This window comes from Suncus etruscus, chromosome 15 (assembly GCF_024139225.1).
Source record: "Suncus etruscus isolate mSunEtr1 chromosome 15, mSunEtr1.pri.cur, whole genome shotgun sequence".
In the NCBI taxonomy this organism is placed as follows: domain Eukaryota; kingdom Metazoa; phylum Chordata; class Mammalia; order Eulipotyphla; family Soricidae; genus Suncus; species Suncus etruscus.
Genome location: NC_064862.1, coordinates 23,818,674 through 23,842,398, shown reverse-complemented (window position 1 = coordinate 23,842,398; position 23,725 = coordinate 23,818,674). Strand labels below are relative to the sequence as shown.

Here is a 23,725-nt window from a genome sequence, read left to right as displayed (position 1 = left end):
CTAGGGTCTATCACAAGAAACGGCTCAGAGGCCAGAGAGACAACTCACTTTGCACACAAGGAGGGCCAGGTTAGCTCCTGAAACTGCAGGATCCTCTCAGCTCCACTGAGCATTGAGCTGGGAGCAGTCTCCAACTATCAGAAGATTGTGATTCCCCAAAGCAAAGAAAACAACACAAAGAAAAATCATCAGATGTGCTCCCAAGCTTTATAAATAAAAATGCGCCCTGAGGGCAAATGCTCATCGTGAAATATGGAAATGACCCAGTGTCAATTCGATACAGACCAGTGGAGTTTCTGCCAAGACAGAATAACACAGTGGAAAGGATATTCAGGAAGAACATTTTCCTTCGCAGAGAGACGTCCCCTTGTTAAGTCCAGGAGAACGATGTGCCGTTCAAAGACACCAAGACCACAGTCTCGTGCAAAAGCAGGGGTTTTATTATTTTCTTACAAGCATCTGCAGGGGCTGTGCTAGAATCCAGCATAAGCCAGAAACTGCCAGTCCCGAGCCATGAGCTTATAAGCTGTATATAGCATTTCAAACAATAGAAAGTTACAGTAAATTGATTTGCTTTAGGAAGTACATGACATCTGGCATTTGCTCAATCACATTTTTGCAAGGTTTAGGTGCAAGCTTACAGGGTTAACAATGACCAGGTCAGAACCACGTCAGAACAGAGAGAAAGTTAAACTGTAACGGAGTCTACACGGTCCCAGAATTGTGAAGTGGGGTAGGTGATCAGGGCAGTCAGGGAACTCAGGGGAAATTTTTCCTTTACACCCTTACCCTAGCAAACATTTATTAGGACAATAGTAACAAAACAGCACCAGAGTTATGACACCGGCTTTGTGAAAAACACACACAGCTCAAGAGTGTTAGTCAGGGGCTGGAAGGTGGCGCTAGAGGTAAAGTGTCTGCCTTGCAAGCGCTGGTGTAGGACGGACTGTGGTTGAATCCCCCAGCGTCCCATATGGTCTCTCCAAGCCAGGAGTGATTTCTGAGCGCATAGCCAGGAGTAACCCCTGAGCGTCACCAGGTGTGGCCCAAAAACCAAAAATAAAATAAAATAAAAAACAATGCTGTTTCCCTTAGTACCCACACTGTGCGTCTCTGTGCCACTGCAATGAAACACAATTAAGTCATACCTCTATCGCCCATTCTACACATCGGGAATGAAGGAAAGATCAGGACTAGTCAGAAAGATTTGTTTTTGTTTTTGAGCCATTCCTGGCATGGCATGAGAGTCCCAGGGTGCCAGGGATCAAAGCCAGGTTGGCCACTTAGAAGACGGTACCCACTGTACTCTCTCTCTGGCCCAGGAGGAGTTCCTCACACACTCACTCATGTCAGACCCTTGCAAAATTTTTTGAAAGGGCTACAGGGTCAGTATTTTGGACTTCAGAGACTATATACCCAGTCTGTGGCCCCCAATGTTTCATTTAATTTTTTCAGCTACAAAAGCAGCAGCGACAATCGAAGAGTCAATGCTCATGACGGTGTGCCAATAAAACTTTATTTACTTGTGACAACGCCTCAATTAAAACTTTATTTATAAGTACCTGTGTTTCCAATGGAACTATCTCTGCAAACAGGTGGCTGGCTGGCTTTGGCCCACAAACAGCTGTGTGACGATTCTTGATCTATATACTGGCTGCGATAAGTTGGGGGCTAGTCAGCTACTAAGAGCTGTACCCCAGCGGTTAGAACAAGGCGCAGGCCTATCACATAGCTATGAAAGAAGCACATGTTGGAGAACTTTTCCCCAGAAGAAGCAGGGTCGGGGTTGGAGCAATATACAGTGAGGAGGGGCCTTGCTTGACATATACCTGGCACCTCCTATGATCCCCCCCAGCCCTACCGGGGGTGATTCCGGAGTGCAGAGCCAGGAGTAATTGGCTGAGCGCCAGAGAGCGCTGCACCCCCAAAAAAGATGAGTTAGGGAGAGAAGTTCTTGCGCCTACACGTATTTGAGGATGTTTGACACATCTGCCTATGAGAGACCCGAGTCAGGCGAGCACCCGGCCTCCAGCTGAGGCAGCTAGCCAGAGCAGCTCAAGACTCAGCCCCACCATCTCCCTGTGCAGCTCTCCAGCCAGACCCCTGCACCCTGCACCCCAGTCCGGCTCCCGGGCTCCAATTCGGGGTGACGTCCCCAAGTGTGAACTGACAGCCTGTGCCAGGCACCTGCAGGGCCCAGTGCCTGCACGTAGGCGCCCTGAGTGAGTTTAGGCCTAAGCAGAGCCGCTGAGCCAGGAGGCCGACAGCCCAGAGCCCTGGCTTGAGGTGGGGAGCAGAAGTCCTGGGGTCCAGATGGGGCCCAGGGATGCCAGTCCCGGAGTCGCCGAGCTGGGCGGGAGGGCCGGGCGGCGGGAGAGCCGGGGGTGAGCGCGCTGCCGGGAACAGCGGCCAAAGGGGCGGGGCGGGGCCGGGAAGGGAGGGGAGGGGCGCGAGAACGGGAGCGCAGGCGCACGCGCACACGAGCCCCCACGGACCACGCCCTTCGCACCGCCTCGTCCGCCGTGCACGTGCGCAACCGCTCTCACGCCCCTCCCCGTCCCCGCCTCTTCGGCCGCTGTTCCCAGCAGCGCGCCCACCCCCTCCGAGGGCGCCGCGGCCCCACTCCCCGCCCTAGAACCTAGCTAGCTCAGCGACTCTGGGACGCCTGGGAGGGGGGGATGGAGGGGAGGGCGGGCACGTCCGAGGGGGCGTGTCCCCGGGCGCGCGTCACGTCGCGTCACGTGCCCCGCCGTTGGCGCAGGCGCGTGAGGCGAGGGGGCGCGGCGGTTGCCTTGGGGCTGGGAGCAGAAAGGATGCTGAGTTTCTTGTTTGTTTGTTTTTTGGTGCTCCCTCTGAGGTTGCTGACTTTTTTAAGATTTTCATCTCTCAGATTCTTGAGGAATGGCTCTGGATCATGCCTTTGCTCAAGAGCAGTGTCCGGCCAGTTTGCATCTCCCCACAAGATACCTGGCGGAGTGGTCGGAACGAGGCCTATCTGTCATCCATGGGCAGCAATCGCACGGAGGTCTGTCTGCGGGCTCAGGATCCTTTCGAAGTTCTTCGGCAGCAGCACCCCAACCGCTCCTACTTCCTTTTGCCCACCAGATGTTCGATGGTTCCCTCGAAGACCTCCTGGAGTTGTTCGCGTCCACATGCTTCTCCTTGCGAGCTAGTGATGACCACCCGGTGGCCTCTGCCCATGGCTCAAGGCTCTCGCAGCACACCTTAACCATATCGATGCTTTCTTCTTGTACGTTCAAAAAAAGTGGATGCATGAATGTTTGTATTTCTGTTTTCAAACTGCATCGCAATTTCCACACACAGATCCTTCTCAGCACAGTGCCTAGGACGGTGGTGGCTATGTTCCTCACCTCTTTTCGTGCCTCTTGCATCTTTTACAATGGTGCAGAAATAGAGTTGTTTCCCTTTGTGCTTGCTAGTTGATCGTATTCATCAGACTGTCTATGGACTCGACAGCAACTATGGCCTCATTTTTTCTGATGTTTCTTAAGAAAGGAGCCAGACTGTTGAGGCGTGCTGACTGCATCAGGTCTCAGCCCCGCTCTTTCACGATGGCACTCATCAGCTGGAGTAAAAAATTGGGCAAAAAAAAATCGGCTCGGTAAAAAATTGGGCAAACACCTTGCCAACGGTCGATGAGTCATTGACCTGGTTGTGGTTTTTGCAGGGATTGTAGTCCTCACTGCTTCTCTTCTCTTCCTCCAAGCCCAACTTTATATGCTTTGGTTGCAGGAGAATATGGTAGAGCTGGGAGGCAGCCTGAGAAGCCAGGGAGCAGAGGCTGTCCAATTCGGCGTGGCAACGTTTGGTTGCAGAAGAATATGGTAGAGAAGGTAGAGCGACTGGGAAGCCAGGGAGCAGACGTCCAATTCATCGTGGCAGCGCACAGTCAGCACAGTCATCAGATGTTCAAGTTCATTGAAGGTAATTTCCGTGGTAAAGCAATTCATATGCACAGCATATTGCAGAATATGTGCGGCACACCACATGGCACGTTCCTGCTTGGGATTCATTCTATTTATGGAGTCGTTGAGAACCTCAAGAAAGTGCTCAACCCTAGAGGGCTTTTTAGCAACCACTTCCTTCATTAGGCACAGAAAAGACTGCAGAATATTCCTAAAGAGACCCACTATGGCCTTTCCCTCCATGTGGTCAGAGCCCTCCTGCTATCGATGTATGCAGATGGATGGGACAGCACACTCTCTCAGCATGTGTATAGTGCTGCCAGTTCTTCTGAAAAATTCCTTATGTGACTGATGACACTGACTGCCTTCATCCTAATGGCCTTACTCTTCAAACAGCTGACGAGAGAAGATCAATTTAGTGACCCACTCTGTGAAGAAACTGAAAGGATAACCATAGAATCTTTTCATATTTTGATATCTTTACAAAATAGTAGGGTCCTACCTGTGCTGGAGATCGGCATTCTCTCAAAAGACCCAGAGAGAATAGTTTCGGCCCCAAAGGTGTTCATAAATGTACTACAAGTGGTGCCACAGAGCGATGAGGTGGAGAGAGGCGGTGCAGACAGCCATTGCAGTGCTTCACCAGGATCTGGAAGCAGTGCTGTCTATCTTTCTGGACTTCACTGTGGTGCTGATGAAGCTAGACTACTTGGTACCACCCGAGGGCAACACCCTCCTGATTGAAATCAAGTCAATCATTGATAATAAACCACCAGTTGGACAGACATCAGGATAAAATGTTCCAAAGTGTTCAAGAAGGTTCTTTACCCAAATTGATCGTGGTGGTATGCCATCTTAAGAACCAAACCATTTTTGTGCCTGTGGGCAAACAAAGTGTATTAAAGGATGGTTTTGGGGCCACGTATTTTACCTCGGCAGCTATTCCCTGAGTCCCACCTCAGAACTCTTGATCAATCTTTTGCAATGAGCAAGGAATCCATCTGGGCAAGCTGAACGGGGGAGGGGGGGTTAGTTTCCCTCAGGTTACTACAAACCATGCAACCACTGACCTACCCGAAACCTGCTATCAAATGTGTGTGTGTTTTTATAATTAGTAATCTGAGTATCCTGCATGAACATGATGTGGTACCCTGAAACAGCCAGAGTGGGAGAATGAACTCAAGTTATTAAGGGAATACTTAACTGCTGTCAACAACTACTCCAAGCACTAATAGAAAACTTCAGTGACTCAAACAACGATTTAAGTGACAAGGCTTTCTTGAACCAATTATTTGGTTTGCCCTGTGGACAGCAAACACAAGACATCTGGTAGAGACATGGTCGTCTCCCTTCTCCATACATCCCGTCAGGACCTGGAGAAGAGGAAGGGCATTGCAGAGGCACTCAGTGTTGCGTCCCAGAGCCACCTGGGACCTGGAGGTCCACCTGGAGGTAGTCCAGGACCAGCTAAGAACTCAGAGTGATGCACTCACATATATGAACTCATCCGTCCTGAAAAGGACAAAGGAACTTCAGAAAAGTGAATGGGGGCTGGTGTGTGACCCCATCTACTCCAGCTTCAGCAGAGTCCTTGAACACAAGGGATACATTGAGATATATGTAGATGGTATACTGGAAGTCACCATTAAAAACTACACAGGCGGGGCCGGGCGGTGGCGCTGGAGGTAAGGTGCCTGCCTTGCCTGCGCTAGCCTAGGACGGACCGCGGTTCGATCCCCCGGCATCCCATATGGTCCCCCAAGAAGCCAGGAGCAACTTCTGAGCGCATAGCCAGGAGTAACCCCTGAGCGTCACAGGGTGTGGCCCAAAAACCAAAAAAAAAAAAAAAAAAAAAAACTACACAGGCACTATTGTTGCAAAGGATACCACCCTGAAGTTGGGCTACCTGAACGCCCTGAGCCAGATCGCAACAACACTAAGTACCCAGCTCAAGGACTTGGCCTTCAGTATCGAACCCTCCAGTCCCGTGTTGCTACAGAGCTCTTAATAGATTGTGTACACACCCACTCACTTCTGAAATACAGATGGAGATCACTTCATTTGATACCAAAGCTGGTAACTTTTCTGAAACTCAGTCCTTCACTTGTTCCTTCAGTTTTGACACATGCAGGAGAAAGAAGAGGAAGCCTAATATCGCTAGCATTTCCTCTATCACCTCTCTGTCTTTGGTCAGGCACTGGCAGTCCTTGATGGGTGTGAAAGACCTTGATTGCCAAATCATTCAGCATGCTCTTCTTCTCTTCCTTGTCCCTTTTCGCTCAGATTCTCATATTTTGGGATACATGTGATCACTGATTTGAGCAATTGAAAGGTGGCCAACGTGTCCTCTTTAACCCAGCTAATTGACAGGAGGTGCAGGATTCAGTCCCATATCATAAGGATGTTTTCATTGGTCCCATCGCAGCCACAGATCTTCCTGACAGCATGCAAGAGGCCTCAGGGAGCTTGCTTGATGTCCAACAGGCCCTCAATAACATATGATGAGTGTAACCCACCTGTATATAGCACGGTGGTGCATAGCTCCTCAAGTTCTTTGCTCGGTGTCTTTTGTCTCAAGAACATAATTTCCTGGGCAACTTTCCAGCATTGTGAATACTGCCATTCCAGGCCACCAATTTTTCTGTTCACCTTCTTGAGGATTTCATAGATATCTTCATCTGACCACATAGTCACATCCTGAAGTGATTTCAGAAAATCTTTGAAGATCCTGTCAGACACAGTGCCCTCCATGTCCTTCTCCATCATCTTTGAAGAATCTGCCATAATACTCAAAAGTAAGCATCCCTCCTCCTCCACCAGACTTTTCTCCAACAAACACGCCAAACACAACCCAAACCAGCACCCTCCTCCTCCAGACACAGCCCTAAACCACCACTCACCTCCTTCTCCACCAGATCTAACAAACACTCCAACCACCAACCGCCTTTTCTTTGAGAGCAAGAGCCTTTTGCGAATCTCTATCTTCCATCTGACTTCCATCTTCTTCTGACTCTGATTCTGGAGATACAGAATCATGAGTACTTTCCTCTTTGTCAAGCTCATCAGGGATACTGTCATGCACATTAGCAACTTAGCAATCTGCGAGTTGCAGAGGCAATTAGCATAGGCAGTGGAGCACAGTCTTTTGGAAGAGTCCGACTGTCAGGAGCCATAAACTGACGAGGCAGAGGACAACATTTTGGCAGTCTTTGAACTCTGGGATCTCAAATTGCAAGTCTTTCTCCTACTGTGACTGGGGCTGTATGTAGCTCAATGGTAGAGGACATGCCTTGCATGTAATGAGGCCCTGGATTCATTGCCTGTCAACCAAGCAGATGCCACCTCACCACAGCTGCCTGTCGTTGTACTGCCTTGGTCACTTGCCCCCGACATGCCTGGGCACCACTGGGCACCTGAGGCACATTTTAAGCCAGATGCCTGGTCCCTATTCCAGGAGCATTTTCTGAGCACAGAGCCAGGGTGTGGCCCAAAAACCAAAAAGAACGTAGACGTCCCAAAAGCTAACACCAAGAGCTCCTTTTAGGATCCCAGCACCTTGGGACTGATGGTACCACTCCCAAGTCCTGCCTCGGTCAGAAACTGGGGGTAGGGGCATGGCTCTGGCACCCCCGCAGGACTGGCCCCAGGCCCAGGCCACATGGAGCTGCCACCTTGGCAACTTGGCCAAAGTCTCTTGAGCTGGGGCTTCTTGAAGGGGCCCACATGCCCCCTAGCAGCAGCAGCGAATCCCAAGCTCCAGGGAAGGGGCTGGGAGGTGTCTTTGGAATGAGCTTCTATAGGAAGCATTCCCAAAAGGCAAAGCTACTGGAGTGGAGGGGGGCTATGACCATAGTTTCCTCCTCCCCAAAGACATCAAACTTCCCCCTCACCGAATGAGGGCAGCAGCTGGAGGGATGCTTTCGAGAGTAGGATAGACAGGAATGGGCTATGCCCAGACCAGGAATGCAGCTTCTGGCGGGGCTTTGGCAGGGGACCAGGGCCTGGTTTTCTTTCCCTAGAGGACTAGCCTAGGGAGTTAGTGTGTCCCACTGCATGGACAGCCACCATAGGGGCAGCTTCGAGAGGGTGGTCAGAAAGGCAACAGAAGGCTGCCCCCACCAGAGAATTCTGGGTGGGGCCAGTCCCGGGACACCTGACAGAGCCCCAGGGAGGGTGCCCCCTGCTTGTGAGGGGCTGAAAAAAAAACTTATGATGCTTTCAACTCAAACCTAGTCCTAGAACCTCATTTTGGGGTCTGTGCAGAGAATCAACACACTGCCGTTGGAGTGCTTCAGAGAACTTTATCTTAGTCTACTATTTAATAATAGTATACTTTTATACCGTATAGGAAAGACATGTGTGCACAGCCGGGGTATTCTAGGCTTCCTCCTGGCCCTGCTCAGTGATGACTCACAGCACTGCTGGGGAGACCATCGGAGCAAGGCCAGTGCCTTACTGCCCTTGTGCTTGCTTTCTACAGCTTCCTCTCCAACTCTAAGAAGCAAAGAGACCTTCAGCGCAGACACCAAACTTAACCAGTCTTCGGGCCTCATGTCTAAGAAGACAAGTGACCGCCTTCTGGAACTCGCCACCAGGGAAAGGTCTTTTCCTTCTGGAAAAAAATCAGAGACCTGTGAAGGTGGGAACTCCGGGCCCAGCACAGCTGCCCCGGCCCACCCGCCCACCCACAGGGCTCTCTGGGGTCCTGGGCTGTGACTGCAGCAGGAGCCCCTTGGTGGGGGCACTTTCCCCCTTCCGTGCCTGCTATCAGGGCTCCCCACCCCCTCTGTCCCCTAGGCAGCCTCTCACTATTTTCTGGCTATTGTAGCCCAGCCTGTGAGTACTGTCACATTAGGGAGGGCCAAGGGGCTCCCCTTCACCCAGGTGTGCACTGGGCCTTGGAAAGCCTACCCTTACCTCTAAACTCCGTGATTGGGGACAGATGGGGGACCCCTCTCTCGGCCTCTCCTCCCTCTTGTGGCAGCACTGCCATTCTCCCACAGCCCTCAACAAGAGGGGCTGGGCCTCGCTGCCCTGGTCCTGCCCATCTTGCCCTGTTTTCTGGGCCGCTGGGAGTTTCCAGTGTCCCTCTGGGCTCCTGCAAGAGAAGCAGAAGTTGCCGTGGCCTTTTCCGGCCATTAGAGCCCAGGGTTAAACACACCTCGTTGGGAGCACCTCAGTCTTTTCAGTCCTGGGCAGGCTCTTGCTGGGGTGAGCCAGTCTGGTGCCGAAGATGAAGGTCCCTTTTATTTGGGACTGCCAGCTTTAGGAGTTATCAGCCTGGGAGATGAGCGTCCCGGCGCGATGGGAACCTGCAGATAGACATGTTGGCGTATGGTGAGCTGCCTGTTGCTTGCAGTGGCCAAAGCAGTCTATGCTCGAGGGCAGACATTGCTGCCTGCAGCCATTTGGTAATTGGGCAAAGAGTCTGGCTTTGGTGTCCAGACACAAGCTGTCTAATGGTTCCTTTTACGGTGTGGGGGCGGGGGGTCCATAGGCGGGTAGGACAGGCCACAGTCCAGGCAGCAAGACTTCCCATGCCAGCATCATCCTGCCTGGCTCTGGTGAAACCTGCGGTTACCCTCACATCGCACGCCTTGACACCGCCTGGCCCCTGACCTGTCTGCTCTAACCAGACATCCTTCCCATGCTACGTGGGCAGGTGCCTCCTATCTCGTGGCCATGAACGCGCAGAGAAGTCCACTTGCACAGGAGCATGGAACACACCATGGGTGACGTCAATTCAGAAAAGCTCTCCAGAACCCATGTCTACGCCGTGCCCTGGGTGGGTGGTTCCCACCTCGGCGACCCAGGGTGCAAGGATCTTTCTCCCCAGGGCACACACAGGTGGTTGAGAAAGTCCCTGCTGGACGCCCCAGGGAGAGGGAACACCCAGAGGCATGGAGAGGTGTCGTGCGCCTTGGGTACTGCAACCCAGTGGCAAAGGCTTGTTCCCAGAGAGCTGGCCCCGGGTGTGGAGAGCTGGTTTGGACCAGGATGGAGGCAAGGACTAGGGTGACAGCAGAGTGGTGTGATGCCACCAGGCACAGGGTTCACGGGGAGCCTCTGGTGCCCACTGGCAGCTTCTTCTCGGGACTCTGGAAGAGGGGCAGGATCTGGGGAGAGGGGCAGGTACAGGGAGACAGGCTTCTCTCAGGCAAAGCCAAGCAGAGGACAAGTATGAGGAGACAAGTGTTTCCCGTGAGGGCAAAGCACGGGATTGTGGAATTGGGATCGGCCAAGCCATGATGATTCAGGCAACAGAGCAAAGCCTTTACTTGCTCCTGCAGCTGCGGTGTCAAGGCCCATGGAGACTGTCTCTGCCTGTGCTTTGCTAAGAACATCAAACACAGCGACTGTCCAAGAGGGACTGGGCACGCTTTTGTGCACCCAACCACACAGTTCGTTCTCTTTTCCAACCCTGCCTCCACCCTTTGGTCCCTCTTCAGTGCCCGCCGCAGGAACAGAGCATCGAGCCACCGAGATGGCATTTCTCCCCGCGGGGGATGGCACACACAGGCCTGTGTGTCTCATTCCCGACCCTTTTCTGGAGGCAGGGAATTGGGTTCGGAAGCGCCGGCGCAAGAAACGCGCTGCGCTCTGCCTCCACGAACGTTCCTGGCCCCTGATGGCAAACTTCTTTCAAACACCCACGTCCAGGGACTGTCACTGCTTTCGGCTTAAGGAACTCTAAAGGAGCCCCACCCGAGGCCCTGGCCATGCATGGCCGAGCCTTTAAGGGAACCCCAACTGAGTGCTGGGGCGCAGCACCCGCGACAACCACCTCTGAGCTGCCTTTCACCAGCGGCTTGCCTCATGGCAGACCTTGGAAGGCATGGAAAGTGCCAGGTGGCTGCCAGAAACCCCTCTGCCTGGCCCTGACACAGGACTGCACCACGTTGCCTGGGCTGCTGGGGCTGCCTCCCTGGAGCGCTCCCCAGGGGGAAGACTGCTCAGCATGGGCCCTATGTCTGGAGAGACCAGAAGTTCCATTGCTCTGGCTGGAATCTGGGTGTGGCTCAAGGAGGCCTCTCACTGTGCGACATGTGCTCCCACAGAGGGACACTTTGTGCCCTTCACGACACCCGTCCTTTCCCTCTCTATGGTTTACTGCAGCTGAGCAGCTGCCAAGGTGTTCTTCTCTTCATCAACGCACAGCATCAGACATCTCCTCGAGAAGAACACCTGACTCTTCCTCATTTTGTGACCAATGGAAGAGGTGCTAAGAAAGCTGGCTCCAGAGATCAACTTACCCAACAGCCTTTCTAGAGCCGGGAGTGTCTCCACTAACCCGGCATCACTGGTTGGTGCCAGTGATGAGGGTCTCTTTCGGGTTGGGCTGCCATCGGCTGGGATTGCCGGCATGGGAGATGAGCATCCCGGTGTGGTGGGATCCTGCAGATAGAAAGACATGTTGGCATTTGGTGAGCCGCCTGTATCTTGTAGTGGGCCAACGCAGTCTATGCTCGAGGGCAGACATTGCTGCCTGCAGCCATTCGGGGATAGGGCATAGAGCCTGGCTTTGATGTCCAGATGCACGCTGTCTATGGGCTCCTTTTTCGGTGATGGGGTGGGGGGGGGCGGTAGCCGGAGAGGACTGGCCATAGTCTGGCAACAAGACTTCCCCTGTCTGAACCATCCTGCCTGGCTCTGGTGAAACCTGCGTTCACCCTCACATCACATGCCTTGACACCGCCTGACCCCTGGCCTGTCTACTCTAACCAGACATCCTGCCCATGTTACATAGGCAGGTGCCTCCCTTCTCGTGGCTATGAACGCGCAGAGAAGCCTGCACGGGAGCGTGGAACTGTGGCACAGTCACGCCTTCAGAGACGTCAATTTAGAAAGGGGGCCCGGAGAGATAGCATAGTGGCGTTTGCCTTGCAAGCAGCCCATCCAGAACCTAAGGTGGTTGGTTCGAATCCCGGTGTCCCATATGGTCCCCTGTGCTTGCCAGGAGCTATTTCTGAGCAGACAGCCAGGAGTAACCCCTGAGCACTGCCCGGTGTGGCCCAAAAACCAAAAAAAAAAAAAAAAAGAGAAAGAAAGAAAGAAAGAAAGAAAGAAAGAAGCGAGAGAGAGAAAGAAAGAAAGAAAGAAAGAAGAGAGAAAGAAAGAAAGAAAGAAAGAAAGAAAGAAGAGAGAGAGAGAAAGAAAGAAAGAAAGAAGAGAGATAGAGAGAGAAAGAAAGAAAGAAATAAAAAGAAAGAAATAAAGAAAGAAAGAAAGAAAGAAAGAAAGAAAGAAAGAAAGAAAGAAAGAAAGAAAGAAAGAAAGAAAGAAAGAAGAGAGATAGAGAGAGAAAGAAAGAAAGAAAAAGAAAGAAAGAAAGAGAGAGAGAGAGAGAAAGAAAGAAAGAAAGAAAGAGAGAAAGAAAGAAAGAAAGAGAGAGAAAGAAAGAAAGAGAGAAAGAGAAAGAAAGAAAGGATTCCAGGAACCCATGTACTGGCCGTGCCCTGGGAGGGTGGTGCCCGTCTCAGCGCCCCAAGGCGCAAGGACCTTTCTCCCCAGGGGACACACAAGTTGTTGAGAAAATCACTGCTGGAGACGGAACACCCAAGAGCAAGATGGAGAGGCATCATGCTCCTTGGATGCTGCAACCTAGTTTCAAAGAATTGTGCCCATAGAACTGGCCCAGGATGTGTTGAGCTCGTTTGGACCAGAATAGAGGCATCAACTAGTGTTGCAAAACAGGGGTGTGATGCCAGATGGCACAAAGTGTATGGGGCGCTGTTTCTGACTTTCAGCTTCCTTCAGGACTCTGGCCATAAGGGCAGATCCTGGGGAGAGGGGAGGTGCAGACACTCATGGTGGGAGACATGTTTGTCTCAGGGCAACAGCAAGTAGAGGACAATTACGGATCCTCCCATTAAACAAGGGAGGAGACAAGTTGTTCCTGCTGGGTGAATGAATTACCTGATTTTGTTCTTCTGTGGCCAGTGGGAGGGGAGGCAGGGACTGGAGCAAGTCATCCAGGATGGCCTCTTTCTCGTCCCGGGTGAGCTGGCGATCCCCTAAGAGTATCAAACACAGGGACTCTCCGACAGGGACCTGGGCACGCTTTCCTGCAGCCAGCCAACGAAAGCTGTTTTTCTTTTCTACTCTACCCTAAGACCCCAATCCCCCACCCCATTCTTTGGTCCTGCTCTGTTGCCCACAAGAGAGACAGAAAACATCATCGTCATCGTTGCGTTTCAGCCCCGGGAGAATGGAACAAACAAGTCTGTCCATTTGGTCCCCAACTCTTTTCTGAAGGTAGAGAACGTGGTTGGGAAACGCTAAGGCAAGAAACGTAGTGCTCTCTGTCTCCAGGAATGTCATTGGTCCCCATATGGAAAGTCTGTGAAAGAGCGGCAGACATGTAGGCCACCTTTTTCCGGCTTTATTCCCAATGAACTCCAAGGAGCACCATCCGAGGCTCTGCCGTGCATAGCCATGCCTCTCTAGGGAACACTGATTCAGGGGTGCAACGCCTTCCCAAAACACCTCTGTGCTTGCTTTCCCAAGCCTCTTTACTCAGGGATGATCCTGGAATGCCTGGAAAATGCTGGGTGGCTGACAGAAACCGTACAATTTTCCAACTGAGCCAGAAACAACTCTACCTGGCCCTGACAAAGGACTGCACCACATTGTCTGGGCTGCTGGGGCTGCCTCCCTTGAGCAGTCCCCAGGGGGAGGACTGTGCTCAGCATGGGCCTGTTCCTCGAAAGACCAGAAGCTCCACTGCTCCGGCCTGGATGTGGGTGTTGCCCATTGCTGGACATCGATCTCCGTGTTGACATCGACCTTGATGGCTTCTCACTGTGGCACATGCACTCCTGCAGAGGAATGCTTCATAATCTGCACAGCACCTTCCCATTCCTACTCTAGGGTTCATTGCAGCTGAGGATCTGCAAATGTATTCCTCTCTCCATCAACCAACACCGGGCACTCAATGACCTTCTGACTCTTCTTCAGTCTGGAAGACCAATGGGAGAGATGATAGGAACAATGACCCCAGAGATCAACTTACCTACCAGGATGTACTTTTTTTTGTTTTGTTTTTTGGGTCACACCCGGCAGCACTCAGGGGTTACTCCTGGCTCCATGCTCAGAAATCGACCCTGGCAGGCTCGGGGGGTAATATGGGATACCATTCTCCCACAGCCCTCAACAAGAGGGGCTGGGCCTCGCTGCCCTGGTCCTGCCCATCTTGCCCTGTTTTCTGGGTCGCTGGGAGTTTCCAGTGTCCATCTGGGCTCCTGCAAGAGAAGCAGAAGTTGCCGTGGCCTTTTCCGGCCATTAGAGCCCAGGGTTAAACGCACCTCGTTGGGAGCACCTCAGTCTCTTCAGTCCTGGGCAGGCTCTTGCTGGGGTGAGCACTGGAGGTGAGCACTGGAAAGCCCACCCACTCACCACAAGGGCACTGAACAGGCTTACCTCTTAACTCTGTATGTGGGACAGATGACGGTCCCTCTCTCGGCCTCACCTCCTCCTCCTTTGTTGAACCAGGGGCTGCGAATGTCCAGGGTCCTGGAGGGTCTACGCTGATGGCCCTGGACTTGATTCCACACTGCAGCCCCTCCTAGAGTGGTGGGAACAGGGCTCATCTGGGTGGATGGGAGAGGGCTCTATTTAATAAACATATGAATAAAACCCTGATGTGATTTGCATCACAAATTGACAGTCTCTGTCTCTCTGAACTGATGGGTACCTGTAACTCTAATTCTAATATGGGCAATGCCAGCCAACGCCTTAGCCACCAGACATCGTCTCTGGCCCCCACATTTTCTGTTGATGTGGGGAGAGTAACCGTGGAGGTCAGGCACAAGCCCGTTCCCAGCAGAGACCAGGGAGGGGGCCCTGGCAGTGTAGCCGCTACCCCGTGAACCAGATCTGGTTGGTAGATGTGCAGAGATTAAGTAGACTGAGCCCTGGGTGGCTAGAAGAGGAGACGGGTGAGCACTGTCTGAGCCCAGGCACCTTTATTGCTGCTAGTTTACAAGGATCATCATTTGGGATCATTTCAACAGGTCAGCAAAACCACTAACCTAAAATTCTTATAGGAAACACCAAAAAATGTTAAAGTAAATTCCTTTAAGTAACAACTAAAAATGAGGGAGTACTAAAATGGCAATAGACAGAAGGAAACTAGCAGAAATAGAAATCCAAGACCTACACCCAGAAGAAATAGACACAAGGCGAATGTCCTTCAGAGTCCAATACAGACCCTGCCCGAAGCCAGTGTCCTTTCTACTTGATGCTGACTCAGATGCTGCCTCCTGCAGGAAGTGTTCTTGGGTTCTTTCCTCCTCCTTCCACCCCTGTCCCTTTGGGGATTACTGTGAACAGCCTGGGCTGGCCGCTGCAACAGGTCCATCACTCCCAAATTTCAAATGAGTTTTTCGAGGAGGGGGGAGTTAGTGGTGATGAGTGCCCTCTGCAGTATCACACCAGCATCTGTTCTTCCACTAAAATTTGACTATCCAGGCCAGAGAGATAGCATGGAGGTAAGGCGTTTGCCTTGCATGCAGAAGGTCGGTGGTTTGAATCCCGGCATCCCATATGGTCCACCAAGCCTGCCATGAGCGATTTCTGAGTGTAGAGCCAGGAGTAACCCCTGAAAGGAGCCGGGTGTGACCCCCCCCCAAAAAAGAAATTAGGTCACACCCAGTTGGGACTCTGGGTTTGAGCCCTTGTATCATAAAATAAGTACAATTTTATAGAATGATTAAAATAAGGGGCTGGAAAGATAGCAGGGTGGGGGCCGGAGAGATAGCATGGAGTTAGGGCACTTGCTTTTAATGCAGAAGGACGGTGGTTCAAATTCCAGCATCCCATTTGGTTCCCCGAGTCTGCCAGGAGTGATTTCTGAGTACAGAGCCAGGAGTAACCCTGAGTGCTGCCAGGTGTGGCAAAAAAAAAGAAAAAGAAAAAGAAAAAGGAAGGAAGGAAGGAAGAAGGAAGGAAGGAAGGAAGGAAGGAAGGAAGGAAGGAAGGAAGGAAGGAGGAAGGAAGGAAGGAAGGAAGGAGGAAGGAAGGAAGGAAGGAAGGAAGGAAGGAAGGAAGGAAGGAAGGAAGGAAGGAAGGAAGGAAGGAAGGAAGGAGAAAAGTAATAGGAAAAAATATATCTAGCATCTTCTCTAGTATGCAATTCAAAAATTAGGCCTGAGGAAGGAAGGAAGGAAGGGAGGGAAGGAAGGAAGGAAGGAAGGAAGGAAGGAAGGAAGGAAGGAAGGAAGGAGGAAGGAAGGAAGGAAGGAAGGAAGGAAGGAAGGAGGAAGGAAGGAAGGAAGGAGGAAGGAAGGAAGGACAGAAGGAAGGAAGGAAGGAAGGAAGGAAGGAAGGAAGGAAGGAAGGAAGGAAGGAAGGAAGGAAGGAAGGAAGGAAGGAAGGAGAAAAGTAATAGGAAAAAATATATCTAGCATCTTCTCTAGTATGCAATTCAAAAATTAGGCCTGAGGAAGGAAGGAAGGGAAGGAAGGAAGGAAGGAAGGAAGGAAGGAAGGAAGGAAGGAAGGAAGGAAGGAAGGAAGGAAGGAAGGAAGGAAGGAGGGAAGGAGGGAAGGAGGGAAGGAGGGAAGGGAGGAAGGGAGGAAGGAAGGAAGGAAGGAAGGAAGGAAGGAAGGAAGGAAGGAAGGAAGGAAGGAAGGAAGGAAGGAGGGAAGGAGGGAAGGAGGGAGGGCGGGAGGGAGGGAGGGAGGGAGGGAGGGAGGAAGGAAGGAGGGAGGGAAGGAGGGAGGGCGGGAGGGAGGGAGGGAGGGAAGGTGGGAAGGAGGGAAGGAGGGAGGGATGGAGGGAGGGAGGGAGAGCACGGTGAGCAGAGAGAGAGGGGGAGGGAGGGCATGTGGACAGGGCAGGGGACAGTTTCAATACAGCCTCCTTGGGGGGGGGCTGAGCTACTAGCTGCCCCCATTCACCCTGGCCATGTTCATCCACATACTGAGAGTACAGACTCACAAACTCACTCACACTTCACACACATATGTACACAACTGAACAGATTCATACACATTCATATGCACTCCTAGACTCACTCACTTCCCTTTCTCACTCTCTCCCCACACACATACAGAGAGTCCAGGAATGAGATCCCCCGCCCACTCACTGGCTGGCCTGCACCAGAATGGATCCCGCCTTCTCCACTCTGTCTCCTTCAGGCTGGGGCAGGGCCCGCTGAACTCCTGCGAGCGGCCCTGGAAATTCTCCTGAGTTCCTCTGGATATGGCCCAACCCTCCCACCCCCTACACCCCCCCAAAGACCTATGGGGTCAGAGTGATAACAGAGCAGGTAGGGTGTTTGCCTTGTATGCAACTGACCTGGATTCGATCCCTGGCATTTCATATGGTCCTTGGAGCGTATATGAAGAAATCTCTGAGCCAGAGCCAGGAGTAAACTCTGAGTTCCACCAGACATGGCCCCCAAACAAAACAAAACAAAAAAGAATTCTTGGGGCCTGAGCAATAGCACAGCAGGGAGGGCGTTTGCCCTGCATGCAGCTGACCTGAGTTTGAACACCGGCATCCTATATTTTGCCCCGAGCCTGCCAAGAGTGATTTCTGAGTTAAGAGCCAGGACTAACCCAGGGTGTGCCTGAAAACCAAAACAGGGAAGAATGTCCCTTGATCTCTGCTCTCTAGGTCAACAGAATTAGCGCTGTTAGCCTCAGAGTCTTCATCCTTTACTCTTTGGTTTTTCAATTTCATCATCCACTCCTTTCTCATTCTATGTCAGCCAGAATTTGTTTCTTTTGCTCACAAATCGAATACATAGACATTGATGTTGTCTTTGACCTACAGCCATATCCATCTATAGGAAAATATGAATTTATATGCCCAATCAATGTGACTCTCTCAAATTAGAGCTTGGAGCGGAGAGAATCTCAAGAATTGCATTCTGTGGGTCAGAGTGTTAACGCAGCAGTAGAGCATTTGCCTTGTATGTGGCTGACCAGTACAGACCTGGGTTTGACCCCTGCATCCCATAAGGAGTGATTTCTTTCTTTCTTTTTTTGGGGGGGGGTTTTTTGGTCACACCCTGTGGTGCTCAGGGGTTACTCCTGGCACCATGCTCAGAAATCACTCCTGGCAGGCACGGGGGACCATATGGGACACCGGGATTCGAACCACCACCTTTGGTCCTGGATTGGCTGCTTGCAAGGAGAACGCAGCTGTGCTATCTCTCCGGGCCCACGGAGTGATATCTGAGCACAGAGCCAGGAGAAACCCTTGAACACTGCTGGGTGTGGCCCAAAAACCTAATAATAATGATGGTAGTAGTAGTAATAATAATAATGTCTTAAAATGAAAAAATAACTTCACAGTTAGATTTTGTTTGTCTATATTTATCTTTTTAAAGTGATTTTTTTTTTGTGTAAAGAGCAAGAAAGAAACTCAACAGAGGATAATCCTGACTTTTAGGAAAATAGGGTTGGAGAGAGAAAGGACAGGAGTCCGGGCACTTCCTTTTCTAGCCTCAACATCCCGGGAGAAAAACAGGAGCATCGAGCTGAGAGCAGCCCCTGGAGGAGCATTGTCAGGTGTGGCCCGAAAATCAAAAAAAAAAAAAAAGAAAAAGAAAAGAAAAAATATACCCCACAGTTATCTTAATACTAATGAAATCATTATATTCTCGCATTCGGGAGACTCTAGCTTTTACTAGCACTAATTGTCCTTTCTTTAGAGTTCCTCTAACTATGTACTATTAGGAAAAAAGAATTTGGGGCCTGGGAGAGATAGGATGGAGGTAAGGCGTTTGCCTTGCATGTAAAGGACGGTGGTTCGAATCCCGGCATCCCATATGGTCCCCCGAGCCTGCTGGGAGCAATTTCTGAACGTAGAAACAGGTGTAACCCCTGAGCACTGCCGGGTGTGACCCAAAAAACCAAAAACCAAACAACAACAAACAAATAAAGAAAAAAAGAATTGATGAAAAGACTCCCCAAGCCTTCTGTCTGCTGTTAGGATTTTGTTGTTGTTTTTGGGCCACACCGGGCAGTGCTCAGGGGTTTCCCCTGGCTCTACACTCAGATGTCGCTCCTGGCAGGCTGGGGGGTGGAGTTCGCATATGGGATTGAACCCAAGTGTGTCCTGGCTTGGTTGCATGCAAGGCAAATACCCTACTATTGCTCCAACCCCTGTTAGGATATTTTTCATCTGGAGTTTTTATAAATAATAATCTCAACATGGCTAGTACTGAATTAATCCATTTCTTAGCTATACCTCTAAACTGATGCTTCTACCTTAATCTACATTTTTTTTCAAATCCTTTTATTCTTTTTTAAATTTAATTTTTTATTTATTTATTTATTTATTTATTTATTTATTTATTTATTTATTTATTTTTGCTTTTGTGGGTCACTCCCAGCTGTGTCTTTGAGGGAGTGGGACTAGTCCTGGTTTGGTTCACTTAAGTTGATCCTTGCTATGCTTAGAAGACCACACAGTGCCTGGAACAGAACTGAACCCAGGACCTCACACGCACAAGGCAATTGCTTTGCCACCGAGCCACATCCCTCATCATTTTCCAGGTCTTACCCCCTAGAAATACTCTTGATTCTACCCTTAGCCTTTCTTTCATCTCCTCTGTAAATCAAATTTTATTTTATACTTTAAGATGTTCCAAACTCCACATCATCCTTCTCCTTACCCTGTCTTTCTGCCATCTGATCTTTTTGATTCTTGCTTCTTCCTTCTAATTCCCTTTGATTTTGCGCTCAGCGATTACTCCAGGCTCTGCACTCAGGAATTAATTCTGCCGGTGTGCAGGGACCCTATGGGATGCCATGAATTGAACCTGGCGCGGAGTGCGGGTTCCCTCCGGGCAAGACGGGAAACAAAACCCGCTGCACCCTTTCCCTTCCCCTTCCCACCCCCCCCCCCTAGAGCGAGACGGCTCCGAGCCTTCCGATTGGACCAAAGCGGGAGGCGTGCGAGGCAAACTCGGGCTCTGATTGGTGGAACTCGCGGTATGGGGCGGGGCCCCGGCAGGCGCATGCGTATTTGCCGCCGCGACCGCCCACCGGGACTGGTCCGTCTCGGTCGTCGTTCCTCGGTCACTATCCACCGCCATCCGCCGCCATGCCCGTGGACGTGAGCCAGTGGAGCGGGCCGCTGAGCCTGCAGGAGGTGGACGAGGCGCCGCAGGGCGCGCTGCACGTGCAATACTCCGGGGCGGCCGTCGACTCGCTGGGCCAAGTGCTCACGCCCACGCAGGTGCCCGGGGGTGCGGGGCTCGACCTTGCAACCAACCGGCCCGGGACTTGGGGAACTCGTGCAATGCCTGGCGAGGTCTTGGGACCCCCCTGGCCTCTCCCACCGTACCCCAAATCTGCACGGGGTGCTTCCGGGAGAAGTGCTCCCCGTTCTCCGGGCCCTGGGTGCAAGCCAGGGGGGGCCCTAGGCCTGCAAATCAGGAGGCAACAGTTGGCAAGGCCTGGTGGGGGTGCCTGGTTGGCTGTGCCCGGGAATTCGGGGTCCCCTGCACACGCCCCCGGATTCCTGAGTTCTGTCTTTCCATTGCAGGCCTCTGGGTTGTGCGGTTGCAACCCCGCAGCATAAGGCCTACTAGCTAGGACTAAGTAGGATGCATTGTGTAAGCGGGCCCAGGTCCTCAAGGCCTCCTCCTGGGTCTCAGCGGGGTTTGGGGGGTGAAGACACCCCGAAGGTTCCAGGGTGAACCGGGGTTCCACTCTTGCTCCGCTGCTGAAAGCTGCAGATTTTTGTTTTGCACCCCACTGTGCACTGGGGTTTCACTTCTTCATTCGCCATCGACCGTTTGTTTATTGCCTTCGAATCAAGAAAGAATAAACCGTGCCAGCCCTTCAGTCTAGATGCTGGGGTCCCCGTCTCTGTGCACTTGGAAGTGGCTCCTGAATCCAGATTGCCCCAGAACAGGTTTTGAGTCACAATGTCTTGGAGGCCTGGTTTTTGCCACAGTGTGGGCTGGAAATTCCACCCCAGCTCCCCAACCTTAAGGCTTCTTTTGTGAATAACAAGTTGTACCCCAGCCAAAGCTGGCGTAAGATTTTGTGTGTGTGTGTGTGTGTGTGTGTGTGTGTTAGTGATTCAGTAGCCCTAGAGCTCTTCATGGGGCGTAATAAGCTTGATTAATTATATACTTTTTATTATTCACCTTTATTGTCTTCCTGCTGCGGAGGAACTTGAGGTCAAAGAAAATGTTTTGTTTTGTTTTTCCTCCCACGTTTCTGACTTGGTTTTTACATTGGGCCTTTGGTACAGGTGAAGAACCGACCCACCAGCATTTCGTGGGATGGCATGGATGCTGGGAATCTGTACACCCTGGTCTTAACAGATCCCGATGCTCCAAGCAGGAAGGACCCCAAATTCAGGCAAGTTGGGCAGAGAGGGAGAAAGCTGTAGTTGCTCCCAATTGAAACGTCACTTGGCTGGTGCTGAGAAGCATGCAAAACTGGCCTGTTCACACCCAGGCGAAGTCTTAAGGCATCCAAGAGGGTTGAGCCCAGCCCGGCCCACCCTGCTTCTGGAACAGGTCACTCACTACTCAGAGCCATATCTGTGCCAGACCTGCTTAAGTCTGGGTAACATCACAGGCACAGAGGCCTTTGCTTTGGCGTTGGGGACTGCGCCCAGCTTGGTATTTGGAGGAGAGTGGTGTATCTGGGCTACTAAGCAGGGTCTCCTTGAGGTTCAGAATCTCCTTAGTTCGAAATGCCTTAAAAAAAGCCGACACTTTTTTTAATAATTGTGGAAATTGGAAAGAAGACAACTTGGGGGCCTGGGGAAAATTCGTGAAGTTTAAACCTCAGTGTTTGCTACATTTTGGTGTCACACAGCCAGTCTGAAATACTTCCTCAGACTGCTCCTCCAGGGGCGCACAGAGGGCAGGGTTTGTGAAGGACTTACCACTCTAAATCGGGGTGACCTGGGGCTGGCTGTTCTCTTTTGTGGACGTGAAGTGTTGGGGCCAGCTGGGAAGGCGGGTGGTACGGTGCGTGTGTGTGTGTGTGTGTGTGTGTGTGTGTGTGTGTGTGTTTTCTCTCAGTGGGGTGAGGTGCGGTGGGGTGTGTGTGTGCACGCGTTTGCGCATGTGCAGGCCCTGGTCTGAAATTTCTCTCGGTGGGGGTGTGTGGGTGTGTGTGGAATTTCTCTCCGTGTAGTGGGGTGGGATGGTGTGTGTGTGTGTGTGTCCTGCGTGTCCTGCGTGGTTGGGAGCAGGTTCTCCTGTGCATGCTGCTCCCTTGTGCCCTGGTCTGGAATTTCTCTCGGTGCTCATGGCCCTGTGCTCCTCCACTCAGGGAATGGCACCACTTCCTAGTGGTCAACATGAAGGGCGGCGACATCAGCAGCGGCACTGTCCTCTCCGACTATGTAGGCTCCGGTCCCCCCAAGGGCACAGGTCAGTACAGGTTGCGTTGGGGGGGGAGGTGTCTTGGCCAGTTCCATAAAATGGTTCACAATAGCCCCAGTTTCCAAATTATTTTTATGGGGGGGGGGTTACGAATACATCTGGCAGTGCCCAGGGGTTACTCCTGACTCTGCATTAGGAATCACACCTGGCTAGACTCTAGGGACCATACGGGATGCCAGGGATCTACCCCAGTCAACGGGTACAGGGCAAACTTCCTACTCTCTGTACTATCTCTCTCTGGCTCCTCCAAATTCTTTCACAGAAATAGATTTCTTAATTTTGTTCCGGTTTTTTTTTTTTGGCGTGTATGTTTTTTCTTGGGATGGGGGTGGGGGTGGGGCACACCCAGCAGTGCTCAGGGGTTACTCCTGGTTCTGCGCTTAGAAGTCACTCCTGAGGTCCTGAGTGATAGCACAGCGGTAGGGTATTTGCCTTACACGCTGCATGCTGCAGGCCCAGGACCAACCTGGGATCGATCCCCAGCATCCCATATGGGTTCCTGAACCTGCTAGGAGTGATTCCTGAGCACTGCCAGGTGTGTCCCCAAAACCCAACCAAAACAAATTATTAGAGGCATAGAAAAAGATCAGGGGGGAGAGTGCTTGCCTTGCATGTTTGATCCTTGACACCCTGTGTGTCCCAAAGTCTGTGTGCAGAGCCAGGGGTAAGTCCTGAACACTGCCATGTGTGGTTCAGTACCTGCCCCCCACCCCCAACAGATCGACTCAACACTGAGAGTCCCATAACCCTGAGTCCTTCTCTCTCTCCTGCTTCCCCTGGCCCCCTCTTCCTTTCTGGCTTTCTCGCAGGCCTGCACCGTTACGTCTGGCTGGTTTACAAGGAGGACGGGCCACTGAAGTGTGACAAGCCCGTCCTGAGCAACCGCTCTGGAGATCACCGAGGCAAATTTAAGGTGGCGTCTTTCCGCAAGAAGTATGGGCTGGGGGCTCCTGTGGCGGGCACCTGCTACCAGGCCGAGTGGGACGATTATGTGCCCAAGCTCTACGAGCAGCTGGCGGGAAAGTAGGGGCCCCGTGAGTTGCCCACAGCGGCCCCCCCAGTCTCCCCCCATCCCTCATCCCCCGAGCAGTTCAAATTCAGTGCTCCATGTCTCTGTCTCCCCTTGTTCCCTGTTCCTTGTTTCCGGTCACCCAGGTCAAGTGGTTTCGGGTGACTTGACTTTTCTGCCTCCATTTGACCTTGGGGGGGGAGCACCTGCTCGGTTTCCGTTTTGATTGAGTTTAAATTCCAGGTTTTTTTTTGGGGGGGGCGAAGGGATGTTTTGGAACCACAGTTGGGTCACCCCAAGAGTTAGGTGGTTCATGTCTGAGTAGCCACCCAGCATTTCAAGACACAGTTGAGGTCACCGTCACGGAGCAAAGTCCCCCCAAGAACTCTTCAGGGAATCTCCGATAAAAATGTTCCCCAT

At 51.8% G+C, this 23,725-nt stretch overlaps 1 protein-coding gene across 1 annotated transcript; it reads left to right on the top strand.

Annotated features, from left to right (window-relative positions):
- The first annotated feature begins 19,934 nt into the window (after positions 1 to 19,934).
- LOC126030656 (phosphatidylethanolamine-binding protein 1-like) lies at positions 19,935 to 23,324 on the top strand. Its single transcript, XM_049788879.1, has 4 exons — positions 19,935 to 20,120; positions 21,147 to 21,256; positions 22,184 to 22,284; positions 23,106 to 23,324. The coding sequence occupies exons 1-4, from the start codon at positions 19,986 to 19,988 to the stop codon at positions 23,321 to 23,323; spliced, it is 564 nt and encodes a 187-aa protein (XP_049644836.1). The 5' UTR covers positions 19,935 to 19,985; the 3' UTR covers position 23,324.
- Positions 23,325 to 23,725: the final 401 nt, after the last annotated feature.